Source organism: Xiphophorus couchianus, chromosome 11 (genome assembly GCF_001444195.1).
Source record: "Xiphophorus couchianus chromosome 11, X_couchianus-1.0, whole genome shotgun sequence".
NCBI lineage: Eukaryota > Metazoa > Chordata > Actinopteri > Cyprinodontiformes > Poeciliidae > Xiphophorus > Xiphophorus couchianus.
Genome location: NC_040238.1, coordinates 28,233,653 through 28,250,889, shown reverse-complemented (window position 1 = coordinate 28,250,889; position 17,237 = coordinate 28,233,653). Strand labels below are relative to the sequence as shown.

The 17,237-nt window shown below is 37.2% G+C and overlaps 1 protein-coding gene across 3 annotated transcripts in view; it reads left to right on the top strand.

Moving 5' to 3' along the window:
* The window catches only part of LOC114153357 (T-lymphoma invasion and metastasis-inducing protein 1-like), a 64,827-nt gene extending 47,794 nt beyond the window's left edge, over positions 1-17,033 (top strand). Inside the window, exons 1-13 of one of the 3 annotated variants that reach the window (XM_028031855.1) lie at positions 1,666-2,165; positions 6,006-6,230; positions 6,461-6,529; positions 7,056-7,181; positions 7,820-7,928; positions 8,273-8,452; positions 8,589-8,707; positions 8,805-8,913; positions 9,433-9,491; positions 12,502-12,598; positions 13,578-13,665; positions 13,756-13,928; positions 14,030-17,033. In XM_028031855.1, the coding sequence (XP_027887656.1) occupies positions 2,100-2,165; positions 6,006-6,230; positions 6,461-6,529; positions 7,056-7,181; positions 7,820-7,928; positions 8,273-8,452; positions 8,589-8,707; positions 8,805-8,913; positions 9,433-9,491; positions 12,502-12,598; positions 13,578-13,665; positions 13,756-13,928; positions 14,030-14,667 (2,058 nt within the window). In that variant the 5' untranslated portion in view covers positions 1,666-2,099 and the 3' untranslated portion in view covers positions 14,668-17,033. Of the gene's footprint in view, positions 1-1,665; positions 2,169-6,005; positions 6,231-6,460; positions 6,530-7,055; positions 7,182-7,819; positions 7,929-8,272; positions 8,453-8,588; positions 8,708-8,804; positions 8,914-9,432; positions 9,492-12,501; positions 12,599-13,577; positions 13,666-13,755; positions 13,929-14,029 lie in introns of those variants that run through there. The other 2 variants (XM_028031854.1, XM_028031853.1) reach the window with 2 other exon arrangements.
* Positions 17,034-17,237: the final 204 nt, after the last annotated feature.

Sequence of the window (17,237 nt, the reverse complement as noted above, 5' to 3'; positions counted from 1 at the left end):
ACAAGTAGTCAAAAATCTGCTCTCAAACGTACATTGAGTTCTTCATGTCAAAAGGGGAAAAATAAGTGTGGGTAATTAAGAGTGAGACCTCTAATTCGGTCACTGAAGTTTGAGTGTGATTCCTGCCAGGATTATAAACTTGTGTTTGCAGTTTCAGCTGACTGGTGTAGAAACTGGTTTTTGCTGACTTGCTCCACCCCTTTGTGTTGCACATCCCTTCCTCTCTGTTCTGAATGTGGGGAAAGTCAAGGATGCGGTACATTGAGTAATGGCACTACTTTTGTTGGATTTACCGTAAGAAGGTAACTTTTGTTGTACTTCATTGACTTCTTGCTAGGCTTTCTTTTTTTCAAATAGATTTTAGTTTCAAAGGTTTTGGAGCATGTGGATAGCTCTATGATTCTTTAATGGACATAAGCTGTTTAAAACTAACTTCTTTGAGAAGAAGTGCTTTAAGTTTTGATGCTCTTGAGTAACCCTTACAGCTGATAATGCCATTCTTTAGACTTCCAAAGGACAATTTGATTTAGATACCTACCCTTCAAATGTACAAATGTCAACATGTTTTTATGGCAGGGTTAGGATGAAATATGTCTGTCTTACACAGCACAGGTTCTTTTTTCCTGTTACCTAATCTGAAAAGCTGTTTGACTTAAGCCAGGTCATTTTTCTTGGAAGTTATCAGTAAGGAAAAGGAAATGTTATCTTTGGATTTTTTAAGTGAGACTGTGGAAGCTGTTATCATTAATAACTGTCTTACCTCTAGTAGAAGACAGAATTTTCTCAGTGAGTTTGCAAAAAAGTGAAGAAATCCTTAGAGTGGTGGAAGACGAATAGCTACTCTTGTTGAGTATGAACTCTTGTTTTGGTTTTATCAAACGTTGAAACAACTCAAACTAAAAATTATTCTAAAGTTATGCACATTAAAGTAATCAACTTCAACAGTGGTGCCTTCCCTATGTCATGTAATTCAGATTTTCTGAATTGACAATAGAAACAACAAGAACTCCCTATGAAGGAGTTATTGCCCTGGGAAAAGCTGAAGTTCACAGAGTAACTCTTAGTTTAGAACCCAATATGACTGCATGTAAAAGTAAAAATAATAAGCACTTAATTAATTAGCACTTTGATAGCTTGTATCTCACTAAACCAGTGATCAACAGACAGTGCTGTAAACTTATATTTATGAATTCCTTTACCATTTACAGTCATGTATTATATGGCTATTAGATTTACATGAAATGCATTATTGGCTTGTATTAATAATAGCTAGTATCAAAACTTCACTTGTTTTCTGTCATACAACAAGACTCCGCTTAAGTTGGACGTAAGTTGATGCAAGTTCCTGCTTGAATATGTTTGTAGTTTTCACTTGATGGTACAAGCTGGATTCTTACTTCACTGGTTTGGTGTTTGTATGCTAAATAATGTCATTTTTCTCACAGTGACAAGCTGAAGCTTTACCACAAAGAGTTGAAGTTTAAGGGTGCACTGATATTTCTCTCTCTCTATCAGTGATGCAGAAAACCAATGTCTGTCTTTCACTCTTGGTGTGTTTGAATCTAACCACATCTCACCTCCTAACTCTCCGCCCACAATCCTCCCCCTCGGCTATTCTTCAAGAGGATGTGATGTTTGCTCCTTTTTTTTTAACATTGCAGTCTGCACCGCTGGTTCTGCTGTTCTGAGTCACCTGGACAGAAGCGGCGCGGACAGATGGGAATGGAGAGGAAGAGTAGAAACAGAGAGATGACAGTTGAGCCTGCGGAGTCAGTCGGGATTTAGACAATGATTAGATGGACGCTGTAGGATAAGATGACATGAGAGCTCTGTTGTTTATTGCAGTCTGTGTAATGACCTATTTGTTCAGCTGCAGCAGCATTTGCACAGCAGACTGTTGAAAAGCCGACCTTTAAACCTCTGCCATCAGCTGGCTTTGTATTAGTAGTTTTAAAATAAAAAAGTGAACTCACTGCAGGGGGATGTTTTTCGGATGAGTTTTCTGGAACTGACCAGTGCAGGGGATTGAATGTTTTTTCGACTCGGAAATTACAGAGCAGGAATGAAGGGAACACCTGAAACCTTTTTGACCTGCCAGGATGTCGGCTTTCAGGAGGAGCAGAAAAACTAAACCCTCGACTGACTCCGTCTATGACGCGTTCCAGGTGGTGAGCATTGCAGTGCATGAAAGGTTGCATGTTTGATGGCTTGTGATGTGAAGTTGAGCTCGCATAGGTCAGTGATTATGTAATGGTGCTGTACCCATACTGATGAGATTATTCTCAGAGTATGTTCCCTTTGGAACCTGCTATCCAAATCCATACATTGTGTATGCTCACCTATCCCAGCAGCTTTAGGGGTTGGGAGCAACAATTATTTGGATAATACTCGTAGTGTGGGATTATTGTTCTGTTGATGCTTTAGCAAAATCGAAACCAACATTTCACATTTCACACTATTATGAACAAATATTAATATTTATTGTGTTATATATTTTAATTCAGGTTGCAGAATGCAAAATAACAGTGGTACTTCTGTAAAACATCATGCTGATTTTTTCATTCATTTATCTGTCTCTCGATAGGTTATTTGTCACCAATTTGCTTGGCTGAAGTTTATGAGATCTTGTTTATAAGTCACAGGAGTGTTTGGTTTGTCAGTAGAATTATACATGGGAAAAATACAGCATAGATCAGTGTTTATTATTATTTTGCTCATTCTACAGAGCCAAATATTACATTTCTAACACTTAAAAATATAACGTTATAAGGGTATGACATAATAAATTATCAATTATATTGATGTTGATTGTCCACACATAACATTTCTAGCCTTAATGTTTATTGACATTTCTATTTGAGATCATCTCAATTGAAATGGCCTTCAATGCATTTGCTCCCTTAAAGATGGTCATTGTGACATCGTGACATGAAAAAAGGATTCACAGCATTATGTTGCAAAGCTGCTTTGAATACTGATAAGTGGAAAAAACTGAAGACCAGGATACAAATAAAAGAACAAACAGCTTTATTGAAACATAAAACACCTTAGCTGAGGTGGAGAGATTGCATTCAGTTAGTCTGACAGACAAGCTCTGAACTAGACATCGTGATCCCATATCTTTATACACCCTTTCACATATCAAAAGGGACATATCAGAGGGTGTTAACACATACCTAAGGGGCCTTCAAGATTAGCACATGTACAAAGATGGAATGGAACAAACTCAGACAGAACCAGCTCACAGGATGGATCTATAATTAAGAACAGCTACATCCTCTTTTCTGTTTGCCTGCTCATGATTTTCTAGTAAACAGGTACAGGGTAGATGGGGGCTGTTTTCCTGTCAAAGTGTGACAATTATTTATTTTTTGTCCGTTGTCAGGCCTCTGATGCGCAGCAAGAAACTTTGAAGACCCTAAAAAGGAGCAATAGTCTAGGTTGAGTTTATTGAGGGCCTGTGGTTTGGCCTTTTCCTGTTCAGGAAAGACCCTTCATAAAAGAGTGCAGCACTTGTGAACAATAACTTCAGCTGGTGGACCTTCGTACAATAAAACAGATCAAACTTTGTAAGATTAATAGTAAATAAACTTCTAATAAAAGTAAACACAGTGTGAATATTTATTTTTCCTTACAATATCATGATGGAAAATTGTGCTGTCACTGCTGCAGCCTTACAGGAGACAAGCCGTGTTATCTGTCAAGACGGAACCTGTCTCATCTGTCTCCAATTAAGTCAGTCAAAAAAAACAGGAAGGGTGCTCATCAAAAAACAACAAAAGTGCATGATGTCACACAAAATAGAGGCATTTTTATGGTATATATTTACAGATTAGAAGCGTTAATTATAACAAACTCAGTGGGGGCATCAAATGGATAGCCTCTGCATCTATGCAACTTCACATGGTCTCTTTTACATGTCTTTATTTTATTTTATTTTTATTTTGGAAAGACAGCAGCTGTCATAATGTGAAAAACTTCTCATTATTATGTACTTAAAATATACCAATATTTATACCATATATGTGGGATAAAAAATTAATTAACTTGACTTTTTTAATGGTTTTGCCTCAATAATAAAGTCAATCAAAATCAAGTTTTAACCCGTATAATGTGATGAGAAGAAGGTTACTTTTGTTTTTCTCCAACACACCTGAATCAAATGAATGGCTTGTTACCAGATCTTTGCCAAACTTAGTCCTGTAGGGGTAATTCAATCATTTGATTCAACTGGGTTGGAGCGGTGCGAAATGTTGCAGGGGTGCAGCTCTGGAGGATTGAAGTAGGAGATTCCTGATTTAAAGTGAATCCGGTCAGTAAAGTTTAATTGAAAGTTTACTCACAGAGGTTTACTGTAGGGGTCTAGTAATTAAAATATGGAAATATGTCCTTAATTTGTCTCTGTAGGATAAAGTCCTTCCAATAGCTATTGAGCAATGTAGTGAGGTTAATAAATGCTTGTAGTAATCAAATTCTTATATTGAGGGATTCTAAACTGTGAATAGATAGGAGAAGCAAACTTAGCATGCAGCCATTAAGTAGCTCTTGCTTTAATGTTTACTTGATTCAAGAATGCGAAAGGAACATCTGTGGTCAGAACATCTTTCAGATACACCTCAGACATTCCTTAGGTTGCATCTCTGCTTATTAAAGAAATGCATGGCTTTGTGCCGGTATGACTGTCAACTAATATTTGCATAAATGCATTTTTTTTTTTATATAGTGGAGATGACACTGCTCAAATCTGACATGTCTGCTCATGTATGGAATGTTTCTAGGATTGGAAGTGTGGCTCTTGAGTTTTCACAACCACATTGTATGTACTGTATCTCTTGAGTTTCTTGCTAAAGTGTTCGTACAGCTTGAACTTTTGCACATTAGTCTAATCTAATCAGAAACTTTAATGTAGTTTGAGGTTTTTTGTGATTCATCAGTTCATAGTTGTACATAGTTCAGAAATCAACAAGGATTAGTGACTTTTAAACCTTTTTAAACAATTGCCTTTTATTTTATTCTGTACTTTATTCTCCAGCTGTTGTGCATGAAAACAAATGTCATCATAAAGACCAAGAAACAAAACAAATATAATGGATAAGGTTGTGAAAAGGTTTAATGCAGGGTTTTGTTCTAAAATCATCTCAAGCTTTGTACATGCATGGCACAACTTTGGACCTACCTGAGACATAGGTTTCCTTAAAAATGACAGGCAGGATAAGGAGAGCATTAATCAAATAATCAAGAAAACAGAAAAGAATCCAATGCTAACTCTGGAGAAGCTGCAGTGAATGTGTTCACAAAACTTGTTTGCCTTGCTCTCCACAAATCAGATTTTTTTTAAAGAGTTTTGGGGAAGAAAGCCAATCTTAAACTCATTTTACATTTTGGCTCAAATCATGTAGAGGCTAACATGCAACTGCAAGCAGACACTGCACATCACCATGAGCACTAAATGCTGAGACTGAAATATGGTGGTGGCAGAATCATGCTGGGTATGCCTTTCCTTAGCCTGGACAAGAAAGCTGTTTAGTTGTTTAAGTTGGAAAGGTTTATCAAAACAGAATGACCCAACCAAAGTCCAGAGCAAAAGCCAATTAGGAATCTATGGTAGGACTTTAAATTTCATCTTCACAGAACCTCTCCATCTAATCTGACTGAGCTTAAGTGATTTTGCAAACACAAAATTGTTTCCATATATGCAAAGTTGATCGAGACATAACCCACAAGGGATGCCACTGCAATCGCACATAAGTGGCTCTACAAAGTATTGAATCAGAGGAGCTGAACACAAAAGTACTCCGAAGCAAGGAGGTGTCATACCACACAATTATACCCCATCTATCACATGAAATCCTAATAAATTTATACTGAAGTGTATTGTTGTAAAAATAATGTGAATGTTCTCAAAAACCTTCCAAAGACATTTTAGTTGTTCATAATCCAGTTTTACAAATAAGGTGAGTGAATTAGACTAATGGAATGTCTTGTTTCCCCATTTCCCACCACAGAGCACAGAGCAAGTCACTGCTTTCTGCCGCAGCCTCCATGACATGAATCCCCTGGAGTGCCCAATGTCATCCTCCTCATCATCGTCTTCATCGTCCCTGTCACCGAGCCCTGTCTCAGCTTTGGCGCCTGCTGCCGGCACTGCTGCCCAGAGGCAGCTTTCCCATGCAGACAAACTGCGCAAGGTCATCAGTGAATTGGTGGAGACAGAGAAGACGTATGTCAAGGTGAGTTCTGTTTTAATTTAATTTTAAGTAGACTTTCTAAACCTGTCAGGCATTTCAAACGTGTCGGATATACCGTATGTCATAATTACCAACACACCATTAGTGTGTTGCGTTAAGAACCGTTGGAGCTGACTCATTGTCGTTGTCCACAATACTTGACATTGAATCACAAAAACACTTTCTGCACAATTTGTGCTCAAAGACTGATCTTGTTTTTTTATCTTCTTCAGGACCTGCGCTGTCTCATAGAGTGCTACTTGAAACCTTTACAGAAAGAGAGTTTCCTAACACAGGATGAGGTACTGTCATGCTGCTTATTATTAATACCAAAAATAACGATACTCCACGCTTACATTTGGAAACTATATGTGAATTCTCAGATCTATTACAGAATATTGCATTGAAGTGATTTAAGCAAATAGGAAGAATTTTATTATTTGCTTTCTAGTTGGTAGCTTGTCCGTACATAGAGGAAGTGAGTATGTATGTAGACTCTGTAGTTAATGTGGAAGTGTAGAGCCTGGACATATTTATGGGTACACAAATCAGAATAAGAAGTATTGCATTAGCAATGAACAAAAGTCATTTTAAAATGTTAATGGTTTGTTGGATGTTAGGTATTGACCTGCCTGTGTGAAAGTATTGAAGTTAAATTTGTGAAAGGTTGTGAAGCAAGTCCTGTGACAAATTCAAAACCAGTCTACAAAACTGTCGGTTTATTTATTTATTTTTTCTGTTATAGAGGGAACTGTAAACATTAGTTGACAGCCATTAAGCTTCACTATGTACGATAGTACTAACAGAATTCTCATTGTTTCTTTGTAGCTGGATGTTTTATTTGGTAATCTTGAAGAGATGGTGGAATTCCAGTTGGAGTTTCTGCGAACGCTTGAAGATGGAATCAGACTGGTGCCTGATCTGGAAAGATTGGAGAGAGTGGACCAGTTTAAGGTAAACAGTTTTTCTCTAAACCTCAGAATCATTTGGATATTTTTTATGACTGGAAGATCAATGTCTAGTTATTTCTGCTGTTTCACTGTTTTCCTTTAAAAAAAAAAAACTTCTAGCGAATTATTTGTGGTGTTATTGCACAAATTCTGCACTCAGAAGAAAATTCACTTTGGTTCATGGGTACTATCACGATGGGTTGAGCTAATGTGTTGGTAAAAAGATACTCAGGGCTTAAACACACATAGAAGACTTGAAAAAGCATAAGTTGAGTCTTAGAGCTTCACATTTACTTGCAGTGCAAAAAAAAATGTAACAAATTTAACAGTCTGAACAGGTTTGTCAAGGTTGTTTTGAATAAAGATCCACTGTTTGGAATCTTAGGAAACATTTCTCATTTTAAGAAACAAGCTTTATTTGAAAAAGCCTCTCTAATTGATATAATAAGGATTTATTTTGGCTAGATCATAGAATCTATCTGTCAAGCAGAAGTAGGCACGAGAAGAAAGAGTCTGGACATTAAAGGTTAAAATAAAGAGCTGTATGTGGATACTGGGACAGACAATATCTTATATCTTCTTAAATCAATACAAATATGAATCATTTTTATTAATGCATTATGTTTTTTTCCCTCTCTACAGAAGGTGCTTTTCTCTTTGGGTGGGTCATTCCTTTATTATGCTGATCGGTTCAAGATCTACAGTGCGTTTTGTGCGAGCCACACAAAGGTCCCGAAGGTCCTGGCCAAAGGTAAAAATGCAGATATTCATTTTTAGTGGCAAGAACACAATTAACCTAAAGACTGCAGTTCTTTAGATCTGCAGTCTTCACAAATCTGCTTACAAATCATATAGAATAGAATAGAAGTACTTTATTCATCCCAGCAGGGAAATTACTTCGCAGTTACAGCATAGAGACAAGACACAATAACAACTACCACTGAGTAGTAGTTGTCTATAATTGTAAAAATATGAAATGCTGTTAATATAAAAAGCAACTTAAGAGCAGTCCTTGCAAAGATTCAAAAAAAAAAAGCCAGAAACTTATAAATTTGTAGTGGCTTGTAACTTATAAACAGCATCTTCTTTTCTCAGCCAAAACTGACCCAGAGTTCAAAGCCTTCCTGGCTGAGAGAAATCCCAGACAGCAACATTCATCCACTCTGGAGTCTTACCTGATCAAACCCATCCAGAGAGTCCTGAAGTACCCACTCCTACTCAGGGAGCTCTACTCTCTCACTGACCCAGACAGTGAAGAACACTACCATCTGGATGGTAAAGCAGTGCTTTTATTTATTTTTTTCCTCTCCATCTATTAGCACTGTGAAATGGTTTCAACATTAGCTATGCCCCTCACTGTTTGGAGCAGTAATTGATTAAGACATAGCTAATGGACTGTTGTCTTATCCAGTTGCAATGAAGGCCATGAACAAAGTTGCGAGTCACATCAATGAGATGCAAAAGCTTCATGAGGAGTACGGAGCAGTTTTTGATCAGCTCATCAATGAGCAGACAGCGGATAACAAACAGGTAACTCACCTTCTAGATCACTGAACTGAAATTTTATCAAATGTCAAAAGAGAAATAATTTTTTTTTACTTTTAATAATTTTTACTTTTTAATAAAGGTGCTTGATCTCTCCATGGGCGACCTTCTGCTGCATTCAACAGTGGCGTGGATGAACGCTCCAGCCACTTTTGGCAAAAGCAAAAAGGACCCAGAATTATCTGCTTTTGGTAAGAATTAAATAGATGTTTTGGTAGTACTGTCATTCTAAATTTACATTATATAACATTCTTTCCATAAGATATTACAGAGAAAAACAATCTACCTACTGCACAAGACAAAGTAAAAAATGTACACACAGAGTCACTGCTTTATTTATTTAACCTTTTTCCATGCACTAAATTGCTGACATGTCATGTTCACCCAGCCCCAAAGTGTACAGATGTAATAGAAATATAAAAAGTTCACTCAGCTGACATATTTTCCATGCAATAAATATTAGATATAAAAACTCTAATGGCTTTCTTTGCCAAGTGTTGGTGAGCAGAGGTGGCAGCTTTTAGCATTCAATGTCGACATTATGGATTTTTCTGATCACATAATCACTAAATATTGTAATTTTAATCTTTAGCTGCCACCAGAGGTATTCTTTAGCATCCTATAAGTTGAATTTTGACTAAAATAAAGTGGGTAATAAAATGTGCTTTGATTTATGTCATACCCTTTATCTCTCTGTTCCTGTTTTACAGTGTTCAAAACTGCTGTTGTTTTTGTCTACAAAAACTCATCCAAGCACCGGAAAAAAATTGTAAGTACACTTAACATTTTTCTGTGCATTGGTTTTAATTTGAAGAAATGGCTTGAAAAGACAAACTCATTAGATGGAAATTGATGATACTATTATGATCAATTTCATCCCATTGTTTTAAGTAAATTATTCCACTTGTTCTTAGAGGGCTGCCAAGCTGTACAGAGAGAAGATGTTAAATGAATACATTTTTAAGAAGCCCCAACTTGCAGTCTTACAATTACCTGAAAGTATTTTTAATAAGAAAAAATGAAAACTTTGTTTATACAGTAATACATATAATGTAAAATATGCCTCAAAACTGCAAATGCAGAAAGTGGCCTACTAGTCACCAGTAACTAAAATATTACCAACCAATTCATTTTTTATGATTTACAAGTAGGAAAAAAATGACTTTATTCAAAGGTATAAAGCTGTGCAAAATGTTGTGTATTTACCAATTTAAAGATGAGTGTAAAACTAGAATTCCTCAAATCCTATAAAGCTCTAACACCATAGTGAAATACTCACTCTTTCAACTTCGTTTATACCTTTTTGGGGGGAAAACTAACCACTTCAGCAATTTTTGTGCTTATTTAATAGGGTGACCAAACGTCCGTATTTACCGGGACATGTCCGTATTTCACGTCCTGTCCCGGGTTTTTTTTAGAAAGTGAGGAAATGTCCTGTTTTTTAAATTACCTTCATTGGACCATTAAATTTACAGGCACTAGGGCACTGCGCACGGCGCTGCGTGTGACGTAATCCCTGAGCCGCGTCAGTGCGGGCAGCCCTGTTCTTAATCAGAAGATAGATAGCGTGGCTGTCAGTACGCCAACAACATACGAAAGCGCAAATGTATGTTTACCGACGATTTACAAAAGAGTTTCCCCGCTTTCAGACCGGGTCGAGACAAATGGGAGGCCTTGTGTACAGTGTGCAAAGCAGGCACATATGTCTCGGTGTCCAATGGAGGTGCAAGGGATCTGAAAAGCCACCTGGACACCGAGAAACACAAAACTGATGTGTTAGTCATGTGTTATTGGGAGTTGAGAGTTATTGTTAACTTTTATTGTTAAGTGAGGGATGTTTAGATGAGACATTATTTCTTTCATTGTGCTATTCATTCATTACAGGAATTGTTGAGCATTTTTTAATAAATACATTTTGAATAAAATTATCATTTGTTATTGGAGCTATTGCTGTTGACTTTTACTGAAAAGCATTTTTAATAAACCAACTGTAAATATCATGTTATTGTAGGATTACGTAGGCCTATGTTAAGTGAGTGCATGCCCCCCACCCCCCCTTGCTCCAAGGTGTCCTGGTTTTCACAAATGAAAATATGGTCACCCTATATTTAACCATTTGAATATGAAAACATTCATAACTTCTAAGATTTTTTATGACTTCTGCTACTTATAACCTTTATGAATATTAAAAACCACTTAAGTCCAACAGAGTGAATAGGGTAACCTTTCAAATCAAATAACAACCTTGTTCAGTGAATCGTTTGAAGGTTCACTGTGTCTCATTACTCTCGGCCAGAAATATCATCCATATTTTAATGGGTCACAAGACATTGGGCCATTACCAAATCCTTCTTGCTTTTCATTTTCAGGTTTTATGCATCACTGTTAAAGTTTTAAGTTGTTGACCAAATTGTCAGTTTTCCCCCAAAGCTGATGGCATCACCTGCCATACTTATCCGTTGTCTATTCACTGTTCAAAATACAAACAAGTTCCTCCTGTTGCTCTAGCAATTCATCAACAAGTTAAAACGGGAAGATTTGTCCCATTTTTCATTTGTGGCTTTCAGATACCAATATCTCTTGGAATCTGAACTATATGTGTATTTGTACAGTGCTTTGTCAAGTCCACAGGACCCCAAAGTGCTCATTCAGTCATTAACCCATTCACATGCTGATGGTGGCAAGTTACTGGATAATAATCACAGCTGCCTTGATACACACATCTCAGGAAAAGCCCTTGTACTTCGTCATTGCAAAATTTGCTGACTCAGCTTCTGTATTGGAAGGTATTTTGACCTAAATGAGCAGGGAGCACATGGATGATAGAGGGACTTTATTCCTCTTTATCAACAAAGATAAGGAGGTACTGAAGAGAAATTTAATTCACACAAGAAAGGTTGACAATGTCACTGACCGTGTAGACATTATGGAAAAGCCTTCAAAGTTTGAAGGTTATACTATAATTTGATGTATTTTTATATTTTCAATATTCCTTCACTTTTATAGGACCAAGAACAGATTGTCAAATTTTAATTGTGTTTTAACACAGAAATTATTTTCTAACGTATAAAGAGTTTAATAATGGGCTTCAATATCTAGAAACTAACTGATGTTACATTTCTTTATGCACTTTTCTTTTCAAGTCCACTTTAAAAGTTATTGCAAACTATTCAGAACTCAAAACTGTGTCAGCAGGAAAAACACCTTTTAAAAAGTAAGTATAAAACCCCAGCACATATATTGCTTGGATATGCTATTTCCTTAAAGAACAAAGAGGAAATGAACTTGTCTGACCAGTTTCACCCTCAGCTCTCATTTTCATAAAAACCTTTACAGTTACTGTATTGACAAAAAGGGGGAAATGTTTGCTTAATATATGCACATTATTCCAAGTTCTATTTTATTTAAAGATAAAATACAGTATGGCAATAGAGGTTGTCAAGCAAAACCTATTTTATCTTTTAGTTTTAATGTGTTGGTTCACTGGGAAAATGCAAACCAGCCTATTATTGCATTTTGCAATAATAAAACTGGAGGCCATAAAAGCCAGATCAGTGGTGCTGAAGTTTGCTGGTGGGCCTGTTTGCTGGTGCATTCTGAAATAAAATTGCTATTAATGTCTTCCAATAACCATGAGTTGGCTGTGTATATTTAATGTCGTCATCTGATTATGATGCCTGACAGTAGCTGTTAAATGTCATGTGTTGTGTGGACCTTTACGCCGCCTGCTGTTATGTTGATGTACTGCAGTCATGTTTCACGTGTGTTTTGTTTTTCAGGGGGGCTCTCATCGTGCGACTGTGAGCGAGGACAGGGATCATTTCCGCTTCCGATACATGATTGCAACAGACTCCCTGCAAGTCCGGGCTGCTGCAAGTAGGTCTAACTTGTTTTCCACAAGTATTCCTAAAATGCAACTTTTAACTTTTCTCATGGCATACGAATAACAAATGATGAATGTTTTCAAAAAAGTTTGTCTTTCCGTTATGAACTGCAGCCCATCTTGATCCAAAAATGGAGTTGTCAGAATTGCAAGCTGGCTATTTTGTTGCCTCCATTCACAAATTGATTGGCTAGTTTATAAACTGCTCTGCAAAGCTGAGTTATCATCTTATATCAGAGTTCAGTCTTAAAATTTTTGGAAATTTGAGATTACCATGGCCTACTAAATCTCCTCTTGATAATTCTCTGCAATGGGAGTGCATCATACATGGCTTGTTTTTTCAGTGATGGAGCTGTTGCCCCACAGTCACTTTGCCTTAACTAAAACCCGATGAGCATTTACAAAGCATTTGACAAGTTTCATTGGTGAAACCTATGTAGTCATCTTCACTGCTCAACCCAGAAATGGATTTTCCTTAGCGATGTGCCGTTATTTAAGGGGAAACAAAAAGGCTTTCAAAGCGTAGATTTCTTGCCAGAAAACATGGTTACAACATACATTAAGCATACACTTTCTTACGTTTTGTGCGAAGTTTGTGTTGGATAAATACACAAGCCTTTCTGATTTACAGGTTTACAGTTAAGTCATTTTGTTGATCATCCTAGTTTTTTTGGATGACCAAAGAAACATGAGCAAATTTCCAAACATAAGCAAATTGCTTATGTTTGGCCTCATGACTGTACAGCGAGTTGTTTTAAGTGAATTGCCAGACTTCTGCTTTTTGATTAATGCAATTTTTAGCATGCCTATTCCAGAACAAAGTTGCAATCCCACCAAAAGTAATGTTTTAATTCAAAATCATACAGCTAACAAGTTTTTACAGTCCTATTCTGCATTTAACAGCATCTGTGGCAAATATCAAACCTCAATGAGCGATTCTTGAAATTAGAAACCAGTATTTTTTCATTTCAGGCTCTGATGCCACAGCAGTATGTGAACTAGTCCACACAAGGTCTGAATCTGAAGGAAGACCAGAAAGAATCTTTCAGCTGTGCTGCAGGTATTTAAAAAAAAAAAAAAATGCATTAAACACATGTATTGGAGGTGAGTGAAATAATTTCAAGTTCTTGTGTTTCTTGTATGATTCTAGTTCTCCAGAGAGCAAAAAGGACTTCTTGAAAGCAGTCCAGTCTATTCTTAGGGAGAAGCAACGGCGACATATACTCAAGACAAAATCTATGCCGCTCAACCAGAAGTATGTCCCATTTGGTGGCAAACGCCTGACCGCCCTCAAAGGTGCACGGCCTGCCATGAACAGAGCAGGTAAGTTTACATAAAATTCTTAATACAACCTTAAATACTTTACAGACGACATTATGTTTTTTTTTTTCCTCCCCCTTTTCTCTTTTTGTGTCTGCGTTTAGCATCTGCCCCATCACGAACTCTGAGTCGCCGAAGCCTCTTGAAGAACCACATTACTATTGATGCTGACCAGGTTTTCCACGGCACCAACAACAACAGCACTGATGTTACCAGCATCTCCCATCGGCCAACCTGTTCCCCTTCAAGCTCCTCTCCCTCCAAGCACGAACCTCATCTGTCTCACAAACATCAGGCAGAGGACACGGACCGTTGGGTGGAGGAGCAGTTCAACCTGAGGCGCTACGAAGACCAGTGCGAAGACATCGACGACAGACAGGTGAAGGAGACGGACATCTTGAGTGACGATGACGAATACTGTAAATCTCTGCGAGGCCCGTCGGCCGAACCAGACTCCCTGGAGGCAGGAGTGGGAGAACTGAGGTTGCACAGCAAAGAGGTCAACTTGAATAGAAAGATGGAGTCTAGAAGCGAGATGGAGCAGGGTGTGAAAGTGGATCGAACAAAACAGAGGGATGATTCAGACTCCTTCACATCCTGCAGTCTGTCTGTCTCTAGTTCCTCAAAGCTCACTCCTTTGAAGCAGCAGTGTTCTGTGGAGGGAGCCACTAGCAAGAACCACGACATGATCTGGGTACGACGGGACGACTTTAATAAAGGGTGCAACAGTGATGTCTTTTGATGGGAGACTACAGAATGAAGACAAGAGCAAACAGAGGTGTCTTCCACTCAATACATTACTGTTCAAAAGTGTTCATTCCCCTTGAATTTTTTTTATTTCATGGTATTTTATTGGGATTTTGTGATGGATGACCCAAAGAATGTGCATAATTAAGTGGAAAAGGATTCATTGTTTTCCTAATTACAATTCAAATTCCGAAAAGTAAAAAAGGCCATTTATATTCAGCCAATTAAGTCAGTACTCTATAGATGTTAATGTAGCTGATTCCATGTTTAGAAAATCTGAGAAGTTTGGCATTTTTATTTAGGCCCTTTTACTCTGACAACCCTAGTTAAATCTCCAGTTTCAGCATCTCCCTTTATTTAGCTCCATACCCGTCGCTGCTAAAGGAAAGAAAAAAAAATCACCACAGCATAATCCTGCCATTACTATGTTTTTCTGTGGAGATGTGTATTCAGGGTGATGTTTAGTGTTGTTTTTTTATTTTTACCATTTTTTATGAAGGCAAAATCTGGCCAGAGTCTTCAACAAGTTTGTTTCATATAACAGGAATATTCTGTAGGCTAATGGCAAATCTTGAAAGAGTCTCTAAATTATTTATTAACCAAGTAACTGAAGACACATTGTTGCATTGGATTTAATTAGGGTTATCGGAGTAAAAGGGCCTAAATAAAAATGCCAAACTCCTCAGATTTTCTTTTTCATTGAATATATCATTTTTCTTTCACTTCATAATTAAACTCTGCATTTTTCCTGTCACTGAAAATCCCAATGAAATACATGGAAGTGTGTGATCATAGCTTATGATTATAAAACTGTGAAAATGTTAAGGGGTCTAAAAAGCTTTGCAAGGAGTTGTAAATCAGGATTCCAAGAAAATGTAGGGTAAATCAGGTACAAGCTTTAAGAGAAAGTGTATAGCACTGTGATGCTAACCACTCTTTTTAACTTTTGACAATCCTACCATCTTATAACGTGCTCTGGTTCCTCTTTTGCCCCTCAGATTCTAATTCATAACTTCTGTCTATAAAATTGCAACAGAGATCCCTCACTGTACCCAGGCATTTCACAAACAGCAGGCATTTATCTGAAGATGAAAGCATTGCATGTGCATACATGTCAGATGAGGAGGTGTATGTCTTCATACACTGGAAAGCACATCGTATGTAGACACAGGCAGCTACTGTCTCATGACACACTGCACAGAAGATACATCCTCACTAAATTATGACTCATGGACCAAAACGTCTATTTTTCACCACAGTAATGTGGGTGTTATATATTTTTCTGACTCGAAAAGCTGTTTGTATTTACTACCAAACCAACCCCACCCCCTCAAGGGCTGTGTGTTCTTTCTCTTCAGGGGATTTTGACTAAATGGCTGCTGTATTTAGTCAAATACAGATGGTGAGATCCGACTAGCTTTATTGTGCTTTTTTTAAAAAACAGTTTTAACTTAATATCAGCTGCACATCACTGTATAGTTGGAAGTAATAATAGTGCTTTTCACCTGTTGTACAAAAAAGTTTTGATGCTCACTTTTTCTCCTATATACTTTTTAAAAATGGTTATGAATAGCAAAATGTTCATGTTTATTTAACATTGCCTTTTTTGGAAAACTTTACTGTAACTTAATGTTTACAACACATTTATCTGCTCAGTGTTACAAACTTTGTGCAAACTTTGGTGATAGAAATGGACTTGACAAAACTCTCATCTGTGCCCTTCTCATCTTTTTAGTTTTATTGTTAAAAAAATCCCTCTATTTTGGTAGTTTTTTAGCTCATTAGACCCTACACTGGATCTTGGAGTCCCTTCAAGTTTGATGTCTTTAAAATACAGCCCAACCACTCTAGTCCTGTTTACTTGAATATTATTAGTCCTGAGCTGCAACTTAATTATCCTCCTTTATCAGATCCAAGCAACCTTTTACATTTAACTTATGAACATCCTGTCACAGCCTGCAGCCACTTCACAATCTTGTGATGCTTCTCCATTCCACCAGGTGGTGCCATTTCACTGTCACCACTGCAACGTGCTTATTGTGAGACTTCTGTACAGAACACAAGTACAAGCACTTAACACCGAACTGTGAACACTGAGGCTTAGCTACTCTGGTTCATAGGAATAAGGAAGTGGATTATTTTAAACTTTATGATCTTAATCTATTTACAAAGCCGATATCTCAGCTAACAGCTCACTGGTTCATCACATCTGGGAAAGACTTGTGACTGTGAGGTACAATCGCCAGGCCCTGGAGGCAAACTCTGTGAAAAGCCCTTTGACTCCCACCTTTGTACTTTTGAAACTGTTTGTACTTAAAACTGTGGATTTTTATGTGAAAATAAATTTTCTCATTAAACGTATTGGCTGTTTTGACTTTTTTCTCCATAGCGAGAAAAAAAAGCAGAAAAAGCTTTAAAGACTTTGTGTTCTTGATTTTCTGCAAACAGCTAATGAAAACTCATTAAAGATTAAAATATTACATGAGCATAAGAAAAATACAAAAGTGCATTCTGAATGAAAAGTATGCACCTCTAAAGGTTTTTACAACATAACTGCATTACATC